The 15,787-nt window shown below is 35.4% G+C and overlaps 2 protein-coding genes across 2 annotated transcripts; one reads left to right on the top strand and one right to left on the bottom strand.

The window, feature by feature from the left end:
- Positions 1 to 813: 813 nt before the first annotated feature.
- Positions 814 to 2,373, bottom strand: LOC111892595 (monothiol glutaredoxin-S2). Its single transcript, XM_023888651.3, has one exon. The coding sequence runs from the start codon at positions 1,336 to 1,338 to the stop codon at positions 1,030 to 1,032; it is 309 nt and encodes a 102-aa protein (XP_023744419.1). The 5' UTR covers positions 1,339 to 2,373; the 3' UTR covers positions 814 to 1,029.
- A 2,150-nt stretch (positions 2,374 to 4,523) lies between these two features.
- Positions 4,524 to 6,889, top strand: LOC111892587 (glutaredoxin-C13). Its single transcript, XM_023888643.3, has one exon. The coding sequence runs from the start codon at positions 6,186 to 6,188 to the stop codon at positions 6,492 to 6,494; it is 309 nt and encodes a 102-aa protein (XP_023744411.1). The 5' UTR covers positions 4,524 to 6,185; the 3' UTR covers positions 6,495 to 6,889.
- Positions 6,890 to 15,787: the final 8,898 nt, after the last annotated feature.

The following is a 15,787-nucleotide window of genomic DNA, read 5'->3' as shown; positions in this document are numbered from 1 at the left end:
AGATCAGTAAACCATGTTATTATGGCATCTTGATTTTCTATCCATATGTTATTTTGCTTCATCATAGTGACACACAAGTATGCACAAGTTTCTGTATACATGAAGTGGAGACATAAAATAACAAGTAAATTTTCCCAAAAGTTAACTGGTGAAGTATGACGATATATACCTATATTATCGGAAGATAATATCTCAGTACATGAACATAAAGGAACCCAAGCACAGATTGAATTTAGCCGTTTGTTAATATAGAGCCTAATGCAAACTATTACTATGATGTATACGGGCACTTTGAGGCAATCCAAGTAATCTTGTATCATTGAATTTATCAAAGTAATAACATCAATGATCAATAAATGACCACAACAGAGCCTTGAAGTATAAGCTTCTATAATGGAAGGAAGGAAAAAATTGGAATCTTAGAATATTTCTTGTACTTCAGTTGCTTCTGGTTGCAATTAAGCCTCCAGAATACAATAAATTTTTCAGTGCTAGAATACAAGAGATGTTAATTACACACTTTTTAACATCAAATTTTAACATTAAGAGCAGTAGTAGTAGCTCCTTAATAACATCGTATCTCTCATTGCTTCTCAAAAAGTAGTGAAATTACATATAGAAGTTAACACATAAGTTATCATTGGCCTCAGAAGCGCAAAAAAGAAGGCTGAAAGAATTTCTTTCTGTTCCTTTTCTAATGATATAATGCATCAATCTGCTTCTCAGTAAGTATTGAAATTACATACAATATTGTTGGAACTTGATATTCTTTAATATGGTAATTGACTAAAGCCATATAGCATTAGCGTTGAGTTGTAGCTCCTGAAAAATATCTTATCTCTTATTATTGTTTCTCAAAAGGTAGTGAAATTACATATGGAAGTTAGCACATTAGTTATGATTGGCCTCAGAAGAGCAAAAAGAAGGCTAAAAACATTTCTTTCTGTTCCTGTTCTAATGACTATAATGCATCAATCTGCTCCAACCTTTACAATATTGTAGGAACTTGATATTTGTGAACATGTTTGACTAAAGCCATATGGCATTAGCATTAAGGAGCAAGGGTACCAGCTGACCCTTGAGATGAAGGCTCATTATTTCATTGGCACCACCAATGAGCTCCTCTCCTATGAACACAGCTGGCACACTTGGCTTGCACCCTAATCCTCTCAGTTCCTTCTCTATCTGCTTCCCTTGTGGATGCTCATCTACCTCATAAACTGTAGGATTTGCCCCAAAACTGCTTATCAGTGTCTTAATGGTGTAGCACATGCAGCAGGAGCTTTTGCTGAATATAACCACAGGCCTTTCATTCACCAGTGCTCTAACCAAAGCCATTTCTGGAAATTCTAGCAGCTGATGTTTTATAAAAGTATTATAAAACAACACTAGATTTAATTAGTAGAATAAATCGTTGCAAGTGAGGTTGTTAGAGGCTGTATGTAGAAAGTTAGGTGTGATCGATGTTTGCTGTGAGTAATGTAAGCTACTGCCATGGCTATATATATAGTGATAAGTGTTGAAAATTTTGGGCGGTGGTTCTTATTAGATTCTGCAAAAAAGATCATATTCTTTATCAGACTTGCAGATGATAGGAAATTACTAAGCAATTGCTTTGTATATAACAAGTGGCTTCTCTTCTCTGTAGGTTGATATGCATGGAAGAAAAGTATCTTTAACCTTGAGAATCAATTAAAAAATTCTTGGCAACTGTATAGGCCAGTCGGTAGGTAGTTTGGTGATTACATGTCATGTGTAAGCATATGTATATTTGTCAACTAATTTAAAGTCAAGAGCTTTCTTTCTCAGAACATCTATTTAGACGAGGAAGATGCTTATCCATTGAAATGACTTTAACTTCAAGGGTATGAACAAAAGCTTAAGGGAAATGAAGTGTGGAATCGTCAAATGTATGACAATGATTACAGAACATCCTTGCATTCTTTACTTTGTCCCACGAATTATCACCCACGTGAATATCGCTTGCTTATTGTATGCACAATGTGCACAAAATGTTATTTCTCACATCAAGTCATTCTTTGTGAATAGGCTTGTTTTGGCATCAAACATATGATGGTTATATTAACTTCAGCCTACACAGTTAGCACAAAACATGCAGGGAAATCATAGCAATATTAGATAATCTCTAATTTTTGACATACCCTTAGACTTTTTTGTCTTATTTTGTGATTTGGATGTACTTGGTTACCAGCTCAATGAATGTAGTGAAACTGAAAGGTCACCCTTCTAATTTCTCTATCTGCGTGCCCGTGTTTTGTTTGTCTTTTTGTGATAAAGAAGAGATTGTGCTGTGCACTTGAAAGTACATACGAATCTAAGTATCAGATGCTGTGATCTTACTGCAGCCTTAGGAAAGGAAGCATAACAATCTGCCATGTGGCTACAGGAAGATTTGCATATATAACTGACTCAAAACAAACTGAAGGGCCATTTATGTTTGACACTTGACCACCACGTACGTGATTATGTTGGTATGCCATTTCATCAGTTTATTTGTGTGCATTTGTTTAAGATACCTTTTTTGTTTTGTTTTTTTTTTTTTCAAAAAACACTTTTAATAATTATATAGTTATTAATTTTTTTTACTACTATGCAGTATGTCAATGAAGAATGAAATGTATTTGCAGTTGTATTACTTGTCATTCTGTTGTAGAACATCTAATTAATGTGCTTGGGAAAATGCATAATATCACCAAAGTTTGCAATTTCTTGTGTTTTTGAACAAAAACTAAAAGCACAACTTTTTTTTTTCAGTGCGTAGCTTATTTTACTATTCTATTCTATCAAACACTTATCCTTCACCAACTACTTATTTATCTATTGTAGTATTTTTTTCTACCCCCTCATCTTAATAACATTTTCATTTTATGCCTTTCAATAATATTTGCATATTTTATAGCTTTATCATTTTTCACTATTTAATCTAATTAGTCAAATATGCAAATAAAAATTAGAATTTATTGTTTTTCTTCTACTATATAATTGATAAAATAACTGTTGAAACATGCTTTGCTCATGATCAAACATACATGAACATTCACAGTTAAAGCAAAACAAAAGATCTCAAGGGGGGACAATTTTTCTGTGTATCACACTCATTCATTATATAGAAAACAGAAAATTATACATACACGTCCCACTACAGCTAGAAGATAAATTCTACTCTGTTTATATATACTAATTAACATCCTAAGAAGAAGGAGAACTATCATGAGCTAAGAAACCTTAAAGATAGGACTACTAAGTCCACGTTATTAAACCCCACCAAACCAAACCAGGTCTTCATTATTAGACTAAGTCTTTATTATTAAGACTGTGCATAAAGAACTTGGACTGGCCCATTCAAACCCATAACCGTGATCCAGCTTAACCTGACTTGAATCATTAAGATTAACCCAACAATAACATCAAGTCATCAATTTGAAATATGATGTGTGCTTAAAAAACAAAAAAAATTATAGGAGGTTTTTTAAAACATATCAAATAGATGGGGTAAATGTTTAATTATAAAAAAAAGAAAAACGTGTGCTTTGGAGAAGGTTTTTAAAGATAATTTTTTATTGACTTGCCATAATAAATAAGCTTTACAATAGTGGATGTTCTTAGGTGGCGGTGTTTTCATTTATTTTCACAGGTGCAATGTTTATTTTTCAATGCTGTGACAAATAGTTAGAGTGGTTAAAATTCTGATTCACTCGTTATATATATGAAGCAAGTTTCTTTCTATGGCCCATGGTTCCCATGTCTTGTGATATCTAACCATCTTCTGTTATTTTTCTGCAAAAAACTGCATCTCTTTTTCTGAATAAAAATGAACCGGAAAGTGCTGATTCCTTTTTGCACTTGGTGTTATTATAGTTTTATGCTTGGATACTAGATGTAAATATTTACTAAGAAAAGAAATTTCTGATTTTGGAATATAAACCAATAATATATTCTTCTTAACCAAATACTAATATATATGCCAATGTTGGTCACTATATTTTTTTTGATATATCTATTGCGTCAGTGCATTGTTTCATACTTATATTCATTGTCCTCAAAATTTTGAGGGTTAAATTACCAACCGGCTTATATATATATATATATATATATATATATATATATATATATATATATATATATATATATATATATATATATATATATATATATATATATATATAATTCTATTTCCATTTATATATCCTGCAAGTTGACAACTTGACATCATCATCTTATATAGAATGTGATGCAAAGAAACAAATTCATGCGGTGCTTGGTTAAGGTTCGATTGATTACTTTGTCTTTTTATCTCACTACTATTATCTGTACATCACACATCATGTTTTTCATTAAAATCTACAGCTGGTATATATAATATCCATCTTCTTTTCCCTCATATTATCTATCTTTAGTTTTCCTGCAGCTTGCTAGCTCTTTTCATTCTCTTGTTCTAGTTAGCATATATACCTGAAATTTATGTACGTACATGAGATGACTATTAATAGTACATGTCTGTTGTTCAATCTACATTTTTCCAGCAAGTTTTTTTTTAAAAGCTGTAGTAGTTGGGTCACCGAAAGATACATAAAGAGGGAAGTCTTCTACATTCTAATGTATATGTGATACGTGGATCGTGGGTTATCCAGCAGAATCATTGGCTCATCATGGTTGCCCATACCCGTACATTTTTATATCTTTAGAAAGTGACAAAAGCTGCGTCACTTTATATGATTCTTTAACAGCAACTGTCATCTAGAATATTTAAAAAGACAAGCTAGCTTTTCTAAGTTAGATTCTACTACACACTGACTGCAGAAATAAAGGTTTAAGTTTTAGTGGAAGCTATTTTGTTTTCCATCAATAGCTAGCATGCCCATATTAAGCAATAAACTCCAAATTATCAGAATTCACTTATTGTTGAAGTGGGAATTTATCTGAGTTTTCTAGTTTCTTTCATGAAAATACTTCCTGTGATGGGTTTTTATTAGATGTCTATTTACAAATTTGCTGTCCTATAAAGTGAAGAATATATTGCCCCTCTTTCCCTGTTCTATGTGCTATAATTTTTAGAATATTTGGATGTAAAGGACAAACAGAGAATTAAGAAGTTAAAAAGATGATGATCTGACATATTTTTACAGAGAACTTACACTCCTTGTCCAACGTGACAAGTGAGTAACTCTTCTTGACCACCACTTTGCAACTTATGGAAGTGATGATTAAAAAAATTGTGTAGCGGATCCTTTCAGTCCTAGTTGAGTTGTTATGTCAAGAGAAGATCATCATTGACTGTTTGTTATATCTTTTTCTCTGTGTATGAATTTAGTGGTCACTTAATGGAATCTCTTTATTAAAAACAAAACTGAGCATTCACATGTTATTGTTAATAGCATCAACATATTGGCAATTGGTAAATAGGGAGCGATGGATACCTTTTAAGTGCACAAGTCCCTGTGTTTGAGAGTAAATGTATTTTAATCCTCTTTGATATCTCAATTTCCCAAATGCTTGCTATAGATATCTCAATTTCCATTAAGAATTTAATTACCAAGTACAAAGTAGAGAAATGTTTGTTTTGTTAGTATGCATTCTTAATTAGCAGTTTATTCAAGGCTAGGTTAGACCCACTGAGGTTGAAAGTCTTGGAATAAACAAGATTCTCATGTTTGAAGGCTTGTAAGCAAGTTGGTGGCGCAATTGCAATATAAAGAAGAATCACAGCCCACCCAAAGCAATCTCATTCCCAATCTTTTTACCCTCAGAATATATGTATAAATTGACTGAAAGAAGGAATCTGTTTGAAAAAACATTGACCAGCCCTTTTCAACTTTCAGCCTTTTCAGTGTAGATTGTGGAGGAGTCTAACCCAATATTGAACTTGAAACATTTAATCAATGCATCATATATGGTTCTAATTTGTTTGTAAGAAGAATAAATGTGTTCAAGTTGTACCATCGTTTTGTGCACAAAAAGAGTATCCATCTTTTAAAGACACCTTTGTTAGTTTTCAAGCATCTAAGTAAAGTAGTCCAGCTTTGCTCGATTTCATATAAATAGAAGTGGCATGAAAACCTCAAACTTCAACCAAATCTCATAATCTTCCTCTTCTTTCCCATAAGAGACTCCCAACTTATTGGATCACTATCTGAATTGGATTTTGATCCTAGTGAGTTGTTGAGATGGAGAAGATAAAATCATTGGTATCTAAGAATGGAGTTGTGATTTTCACCAAGAGCACTTGTTGCTTGTGTTATGCTGTCACCATTCTCTTCCATGAACTTAGGGTGAACCCTGTAGTCTATGAAATAGACAAAGATCCTCAGGGAAGGGAGATGGAGAAGGCTTTCCTGAAGCAAGGCTGTAGTTCATCCCCTGTGCCCGCTGTATACATAGGTGGCATGCTCGTGGGTTCCACCAACGAGGTCATGTCCCTCCACCTAAGCGGCTCCCTCATTCCACTGCTCAAACCATATCAGTCCCTGTCTTAAACAAACAAATTTCACTATGAAGAAATCACATTGGCTCAAGACCATGAGTAGTTGTGATCTATTCAACTAGACTATCTTCTTTATTATTAGTACTTTCATAGTTTTTCATTCGCATCTAGCATGGTAAAGATGATAGTCTTTTAGACTATTATATTATGATTATCATTACTTTTTAGAATATAAATATAGCTTGTTTAATCTGTTCACGTGTGTTTTATGGAAACTTTGTAAACCATACCCAAAGTCTTGTACCTATGTCGAATCTCGAAAGAGATCAATATGGCCACCAAAATTGTTGGAAATTAAGCTACACTTCAATATTAGTATTTATTAGGGTTAATTTAGTAATTAAGTATTGTCGGTTATATATATAATAAACGGTTATGGTTGTCCAAGATTGAGCGGATGCCTTGAACGTGTGTGATGGTTCGTATAAAGCGATGCAATGTTTGTGACTGTAAACCTAACTTGTGTGACTTGGATGTGAACATGCCATGAGTAGCTACACCATCCTCCTTGGTTGACAGTAACAACTAGAAATGGCAGCTAATTTATTTCATACGATTAACACAATAAAGTGCCATAGTACTTATGGTGGCTGACTTTAGTATAAATAGATGTTGTAATCTCAGTTGTAAGGCACCACAAAACAGAGAGTGTAGTGTGTAATACTTAGAGTGAGTATTAGAGGATTGTTTCTTTTTCTTGTAATATTGAACGTGTAAGTTCTTCTCTTTTGTTCTAGTTCTGAATAAAAGTGTGTTTCAACCCCAACAAGTGGTATAAGAGGGTTGTTTCTTTTTCTTTTAATATTGAGCGTGTAAGCTCTTCTCTTTTGTTCTAGTTCTGAATAAAAGTGTGTTTCAACCCCCAACAAGTTGTATCAGAGCTTGGTTAAGCTTCGGGGAAGCATTCTCTATTTTTTGGTCAAAGTTTTTTTGTCTCAAAAATAATTTCGGAGTACACCGTTGGAAAGTTCTTGTTCTGAGGATTCCGAAAATATATTTTTTTGAATTTTTTGACCACCAGAAGACTTCCAAATCGCCGGTCAAAGTTGGTCAAAAGTCGTCGGAAAAACCAGGTTCGCCGAAGAAGAAGGGTGACGTCATCTGTTACTGTAGCGGCATTGTAGCAGTGACGTCAGCAGCTGACCAAAGTTCTGGAAATTACAGTTTAGCCCCTGTTCTTCCGGAAAGTGCAATTTAGCCCCTGTTTTTCAGAAAAATTGCAATTTTTGTCCCGTTTTTTAGAAAAATTTCAATTTAGCCCATGTTTTAATTCTATAAAAGTTTTGTTTGCCCCCTGAACTTCTGAAAAGTTCATATTGGTTCCCGTACTTCAAAAAAAAAAAAGAATTCTTACTCGTGTATGCCCAAGTATATGCCAAAAATGACTACACCAACCTTGTCATCTTCTCAAGCCGAAGTTGAAAGTTTTCAAAGGACCAGGAAAGACGGTAGCGTTACGTTACACTATCCAATGCTCATGAAGATGAACTACGCGGTGTGGGCCATAAAAATGCGAGTGAATTTACAAGCACAATGAGTATGGGATGTAATTAAAAATGCAGAAATGGACTAACGTAAAGATCGGATGGCTCTTGCGGCTATTTATCAAGCAATTCCAGAGGATGTACTTCTGATGTTAGCTAAGGACACAGCTAAAAAAAGCATGAGAAACGCTCAAGATGATGCACATGCGAGCCGATCGGTTCAAGGAGACTAAAGCTCAAACCTTGAGAAGTGACTGCGAGGTGATCCGGATGAAAGACAGTGAATCGGTAGATGATTTTTCTATGAGATTGAATACTATCGTAACCGGTATTCGATCTCTAGGTGAAAAGATTGAAGAAATTACGAATGTAAAGAAGTTTTTGCGAGCCGTACCGATACGATTTATACAAATCGTAACATCTATCCAGCAATTTGGAGATTTGAAGAATATGACGGTGGAAGAAGTTGTGGGTCGTCTAAAGACCCATGAAGAGAGATTTCAAAGCTATGGAGAAAAAGGAGGACCTTCTCTATTGCTTACACATGCCGAGTGAGCATCTCGTTTGAAGCAAACTAGCGAGAGAACTCGTCAAACACTTCAAGAGGACGAGGAAGACATGGTAACCGAGGTCGGGGACGAGGCTGAGGTCGTGGACGTGGCCAAGGAGGTGCTCGCGAGTACAATACAAATTCGAATGACCATAACCCTTCTTGAAAGGATAAAAGTATAATCAAATGTTTTACTTGTGAACAATTTGGTCATTATGCTTCGGCGTGTCCAAACAAGAATTGAGGTGAGGAGGCGAACCTCACTCAAGCCAACGAAGAAGAGCCTATTTTGATGATGACATCCTCATAAAAATATGCACACAAAAAGTTGTCTATAAGAGAGAAGATTTATGTTAATCTTCTTGCATCAGGAGAAAGTAGAGTCGAGTCCAAGGTATGGTATCTCGACAATGGTGCTAGCAATCACATGACTGGAGACCGCTCAAAGTTTCGCGAACTAGATGAGCACGTAACGGGTCACGTGAAATTTGGGGATGGTTCGACTGTCGCTATTTTGGGAAAAGGATCGATTTTATTCGATAGCAAAAATGGCGACCAAAGACTCCTTAATGAGGTATATTTCATTCCAAGCCTAAAAAACAATATTATTGGTCTTGGACAAATGGCAGAGGAAGGGAGTCGGGTCATAATGGATGGGTCGGATCTGACATTGTTTGACAGAAACAAAACTCTACTTTTGAGAGTTAAGCGATCCCCAAACCGGTTATATAGAACTCCTTTAAGGACCGGTAGACCGACTTGTCTTTTAGCAACAAAAGACGAACCAACTTGGATATGGCATTCTAGACTTGGTCATGTTAACTTTCTCGCCTTAAAGAAGTTGTCCGAAAAGAATATGGCAACCGGAGTCCCAAAGATTGAGCACCCAAACCAAGTATGTGAAGGGTGCGTTCTTTCCAAACAAACCCGAATTCCTTTCCCGGATCATGCAGTTGTTCGGGCTCAAAAACCTTTACAACTTGTTCATGCGGACTTATGTGGTCCGATCGCACCTACGTCTGTTTGAGGGAGTAAATATTTTCTCCTTTTAGTAGATGATTTTAGCTGGTGGATGTGGGTTTACATGCTATCGGAGAAGTCTCAAGCCTTGAGCGCTTTTAAACAGTTCAAGTTGATGGTTGAAAAGAATTTGGGTTATCAAATGAAGACACTTCATACGGATCGAGGGGGAGAGTTCACTTCAAAAGAATTCTCATTATTTTATGAAGAAAATGGTATTCAAAGGCATCTTACGACACCATATTTGCCTCAACAGAACGGAGTTGTAGAAAGGCGAAATTAGACAGTTATGGACATGGCAAGAAGTCTGCTCAAAGGTAGAAATGTTCTGGGAGAGTTTTGGGGAGAAGCTGTTAGACATGCAGTTTATCTTCTCAACCGCCTGCCAACAAAAGCACTTCCCGACAAGACGCCTTATGAAGCATGGTTTGGCAAAAATCCCAACCTTGAACATCTAAAAGTTTTTGGTTGTGTTGTTCTTCCTAAACTTGTAGGTGGTCACTTGAAGAAGCTTGATGATCGAAGTTAGAAGATGGTGTATTTTGGTGTGGAAGATGGAACTAAAGGCAACCGTTTGTTTGATCCGCAAGACCGAAAGTTGCGAGTTAGTCGCGATGTTGTTTTTGACGAAAAAGATGAATGGAATTGGTACAAAAACAAAGAAGAAATGGTGACTCCTAAGACCTTTACCATAATTGAACTACAACCCCAAATACACCTTGAAACACCTCAAAATGACCCCGAAATCAACCCGGAACAACCAGACAGTCCCGAAATCGATGCTATCCAAGTTGGACAACCATATGTTGAATTTGACGAGCCTGAATCAGCCCCACAAACTCCTGCCTCAACCCCATTTTCTTCAACCTCGCCCCATATGGAAAGCCCGTCTAGTGAGATTGGGCCAAGGGGATTACGTCCGTTAACCGATATTTATTCTGAAACCGAAAATGTGTTCCTTGAACCCGGAGAATTGTTGATGATTGCAGCGGATCAACCCTTAAATTTTAAAGAGGCGGTAACCTCTAAAGCATGTCAGGAAGCTATGCAAACAGAGTTGGATGCAATCAAGAAGAACAAGACATGACAACTTACCGATTTGCCACCCGGACACAAAACAATCAGTTTGAAATGGGTGTTTAAAGTGAAGAAAGACAACTTGGGAAAAGTGGTGAAGCATAAAGCTCGACTTGTAGCAAAAGGATTTGTACAAAAGGAAGGAGTCGACTTTGATGAAGTTTTTGCACTGGTAGCACGACTTGACACCGTAAGGCTCATTCTTGCCTTTGCAGCTCAACATGAGTGGGTTGTCCATCATCTCGATGTCAAGTCGGCTTTTCTCAATGGAGATCTCAAAGAGGAGGTTTATGTCACCCAACCAGAAGGATATGTTGATAAAGCAAACAATCACAAGGTGTTCAAGCTTTATAAAGCTCTTTATGGTCTACGACAAGCTTCTCGAGCTTGGAACATTCGTTTGGATAAAAGCTTAAAAAGGCTTGGTTTTACAAAAAGTTCACAAGACCCAACTGTTTACAAAAGGAACTCAAAAGACAAAATTCTTATTGTTGGTTTCTATGTTGATGACTTGATTATTACCGGGTTGAACACTAACGACGTTGTCGAATTTAAAGAACAAATGAAGAAAGAATTCGAAATGAGTGACTTGGGATTACTTTCTTACTACCTTGGAATTGAAGTTTCACAAAAGAAGTGAGGAATATCTTTTGTACAAACGGCTTATGCAAAGAAGATTTTAGAGCAATTTGGGTTGCTAGATTACAATCCGGCAACATCGCCAATGGAACCTAAGTTGAAGGCCAAGAAGGATGAAAATGGTGAAAAAGTTGATCCAACTGAATATAGGCGAGTGGTAGGTTGTTTGAGGTACTTGACTCACACTCGAACTGACCTGTCATTTTCAGTTGGAATTGCAAGTCGTTTCATGGAGGAACCAACCACTTTGCATTTCCAAGTTGTGAAACACATCTTACGATACGTAAAAGGAACTATTGATTATGGACTCAACTATGGAATGATTTTCTATCTAGGAAGGAATGTGATAACTTGGCAATCCCAAAAGCAAAAGACTGTTGTTTTGTCCACATGTGAAGCCGAGTTCATGGCAGCTACAACAACAGCATGTCAAGCCATTTGGCTTGCTAATCTCATGAAGGAGCTCACAGGACATCATATCATGTTTATCACCTTATATGTCGATAACAAGTTAGCAATCGCATTGATGAAAAATCCCGTGTTTCATGGTCGAAGAAAACACATTGACATTCGTTATCACTTCATACGAGAGCGTGTTGAACGTGGGCAAATTATAGTGAAATATGTCAACTCGAAGGATCAACGGGCGGACATCTTTACAAAGGCTTTAGCATATGTGAAACATAGTGAAATGCGAAACATGATCGGCGTGACGAATCTCTAGCCAAGTTCGATTTAAGGGGGAGAATGTGACTGTAAACCTGACTTGTGTGACTTGGGTGTGAACCTGCCATGAGTAGCTGCACCACCCTCCTTTGTTGACAATGACAACTAGAAATGGCAACTTCGTTATTTCATACGATGAACACAATAAATTGCCACAGTACTTATGGTGGTTGGCTTTAGTATAAATAGAAGTTGTAATCTCAGTTATAAGGTACCACAAAACAGAGAGTGTGTGTAATACTTAGAGTGAGTATTAGAGGGTTGTTTCTTTTTCTTTTAATATTGAGCGTGTAAGCTCTTCTCTTTTGTTCTAGTTCTGAATAAAAATGTGTTTCAACCCAACAATGTTTGGCCTATATATATATATATATATATATATATATATATATATATATATATATATATATATATATATATATAACCCGTGTACCACACGGAATTGGGTAAAACCACTTTGAAATTTAATAGACCTTAAAAATAACAACATATTTGCAAACATTTTTTAGAAACTTAGATATCTTATCTGTAATATAATTATTAGTTTAAATAAATTTTGCAATGTGTTTTAAAGTACAAAACTGCAAAAATGGTCCCTGTGGTATGCATTTTTTTGGGGTTTTAGTCCAAACCCCAACTTTTTTGGCTTCGTGGTCCTTTTGGCCATGTTTATACGTAAATTTGGTCCCTCGTAAAATTGAAATGACTGTAATGCCCTTATGATATATTTTTTTTATGTTTTTTCTATTTAATTAAATGAAAAAGAAAATAATTAATTAATTTGGGCCCACATCTCTCTCTCTCTCTCTGATGGGAATTCGTTACTTTTGTTGTTGAATTATCATCTCCTGGACTTTCTTCATGAACTCTTCTTGTTTTGTTCTTCCTCTTTGTTGCAGATTCATGAGTTAATGTGCTTAATTCAAGATATTTATAAAAGGTACAAGTGTTGTAACTTACAGGTGAACTGTAAAATGTAAATGCCAACCTCTGTTCTAAGCTTGAAAGGTCGCTGGGAGGTAGCCTTGAGTGTTCGTCTTTTCCATCTGCCTCCAAAACTTGAAGATGATGAATCAGAACTCTGCATAGTAGAATCAAAGTTAATAAATCAACATAAAACGTAGAAATAAACCCATTTAGAATCAAAATTAAGCATGTTTAACATAAATTTCATGGCAGAGTTTTTAGATGATGATCAACCAACCTCCTGTGGCTGCCATCAAGTGAAGAACACAACCCTAGATTTTCTACAGTGAGAATCGTCTCTCATGATTGTTGTTTGTCTGATCATCGAGTTAACCCTCATTTTAATATGGTAATGTGAGAATATTCTCAAAGGCCTTGACCAAATGCAAAACTCTTCCAGAACCAGGTTCATGAATACTCTTTCTTGCTTTATCCAACAGTTTCTCCCTTCTCCTCTTATCACCGGACGTCTCAAAAACGTCATCTTCTTCGGATTTTCCTTGAAGACCTACAGGTAAACTAGGGTTTTCTTCTTGAACAACAACTTCACTCCGATTTTAAAAACCCTTTCTAAGAAGCCCTAAGAGTCTCATAAGCAACACACAGACATTTGTCCAAATTACCACCAGCCTTACACTTATAATTGACTGAAATCGGGGTTTCATCCTTGTCTCTCTTCGAATTCTTCTTCGCCACCACAAACCTCCTCTCCTGAATCTTGTTCTTGGAAGAAGGCGAAGAGACCTGATTAGGTTTCTTCATCGTCGATTTCTAGACATTAGTCGATGATTTGACTGATGGGGAACTCAAGCGGGGTCAGTGGCATTGCTTCGACGTTCTTGCTGTTCGGTTCTATCGGAGAATCGCCAGAATAAGGAGGAGCTTAGTTGTAGAAGGAGATGACGGGGCTTGTAGGTAGAAGAGAGAGAAAGAGAGAGAGAGAATGTGGGCCTTATTTTTATTTTTTATATATAAATACTAATAGGAAAACAAAAGAAAAATGAAAAATAAATATAATAAGGGCAATTTAGTCTTTTCAGTTTACCAAAGGACCAAAATCACGAACAAACTACCTCAAAAGGACCATGAATCCAAAAAAAGTCATGATTTCGATTAAAACCCCAAAAAATTGCATACCACAGGGGCCATTTTTGCAATTTTGTTGTTTTAAAGATATGAAAACATTCTTTATGTCTAGTTGTATTCATCTAGTTGTATTCATCTTCAACACCATCTCACAATTTGATATTCTCTACAGGGTCAAAAACATAGTTTCTCGTATATTCTATCATAAAATAGAACTAAACTTTTTATTTTTATTTATTTAGTTTTTAATAGATTTCCATATAAATTATTGTAAAAAAGGAAACATATTTTGGAAAAAAAATAAGAACTATTGTTTTAGTTTTTTTAGTTTATGGTAGAAAGAAGAAATGTACCATGGATCCAAAAAAATTAAGATTCCACTTCATATAATCAAACAAATACATATATTGTTTTTTATAAAGTCACATGCAGACACTCTTGCAAACACATAGTCATCATACACGCTTACATACACTACGCACATTTTTTTTTCTTCTAAAATTCCAACCATTTCATTTATGCAGTAACACCTGAGCTTTCGTAATGAGGTATTCTTCACATATGTTGCAACCTGGATTGCAAAAGTAAAAAAAAATATCAGTAAGCTTCAAAAAATTTTTTCCATAAAAGTAAAAAAAATTGTCAGGACTTTGAGAGGAAATCAAAATAGGGCAATGTACTTTAAGTGTTTAATGTGTAGAAGTCAAAAGTAGCAATAAAAAGTAACTTTTTTCTCCACGTCTACAAAAGTCGAAAATGACCTTTTTAAAGATTTGGTTCATGCTTGTTTCAGATGAAAGAGTTGGACACATCGAAATGAAATATTATATTTCTTGTCATCTTAGGGCCTTTTTGTCTTTTTGTTTCCATTAAGTGATGTATGGAATAGATAAAGTGGTTAATGGATAAATGATCTATGTATGTGTTGTATGTGTTTCCATTATGTTTTCATTATGTTTCCATTAATGGATAAATGATCTATGTATGTGTTTCCATTATGTTTTCTCTATTATTACACCTTTTACTTGCCACGTGTCCTTACATGCAAACTTTCATTTTCCAAGGCTTTCATCCTAACTATCATATAATGGGGTATATGTAATACAAAAACTAGTAGAATGACATACCTTTCTTGTAGCTTTGATTCCTTAAGACCTTGTGAGCCTAGCACCCCAAATGTGATGCCTCAAATGCTTCACACAATACCACAACTCTTGGAATAACTTGAGAGAAGAACACTTGTGCACAAAATTCGGCTAGCCCTCACCCTTATGTCTTAGTGTCAATTTTCCTTTCCACGGGGTTCTTTATATAGTGTTCCACATGTAAGATTACACCATGTAAACCCTAATGTGCATGACTTTTCATTTCCTCCATGATCCATGAGTTTTAACCTCCATGGAGCATCAATGGAGCACCCTATGGGTTTTAGCCCAATCTAATGAATCATGGATCATAAGCCCACTATATAAGAATTGATGATTTACCAAATCAATCCTCATATATTTAATTAGTCTATTTTGATCACAAAATTAATTCTTGATCAATATTAATTAAATAATATGATTTCATATTAATATATTAGAGCTTATAATTTATTAACAAATCATAAGTTTCCTTTTTCTCATTTTGTTTATCCAATTGTTATAATGTCATGCAACCCAAATGGACCATGCTAAATCGGGTCAAGTACATACCAAATATAGTTATGGACTTAGACATCTTATCCAACAGTCTTCC

This window comes from Lactuca sativa, chromosome 5, assembly GCF_002870075.4.
Source record: "Lactuca sativa cultivar Salinas chromosome 5, Lsat_Salinas_v11, whole genome shotgun sequence".
Taxonomy (NCBI): Eukaryota; Viridiplantae; Streptophyta; class Magnoliopsida; order Asterales; family Asteraceae; genus Lactuca; species Lactuca sativa.
The sequence above is the reverse complement of the archived record's forward strand: the minus strand, read 5'-3'. Positions and strand labels throughout refer to the sequence as shown.

What these genes read in the sequence shown, in the direction of transcription:
- LOC111892595 (XM_023888651.3), bottom strand. Translation starts at nt 1,338, where the DNA reads ATGGCTTTGGTTAGAGCACTGGTGAATGAAAGGCCTGTGGTTATATTC.
- LOC111892587 (XM_023888643.3), top strand. Translation starts at nt 6,186, where the DNA reads ATGGAGAAGATAAAATCATTGGTATCTAAGAATGGAGTTGTGATTTTC.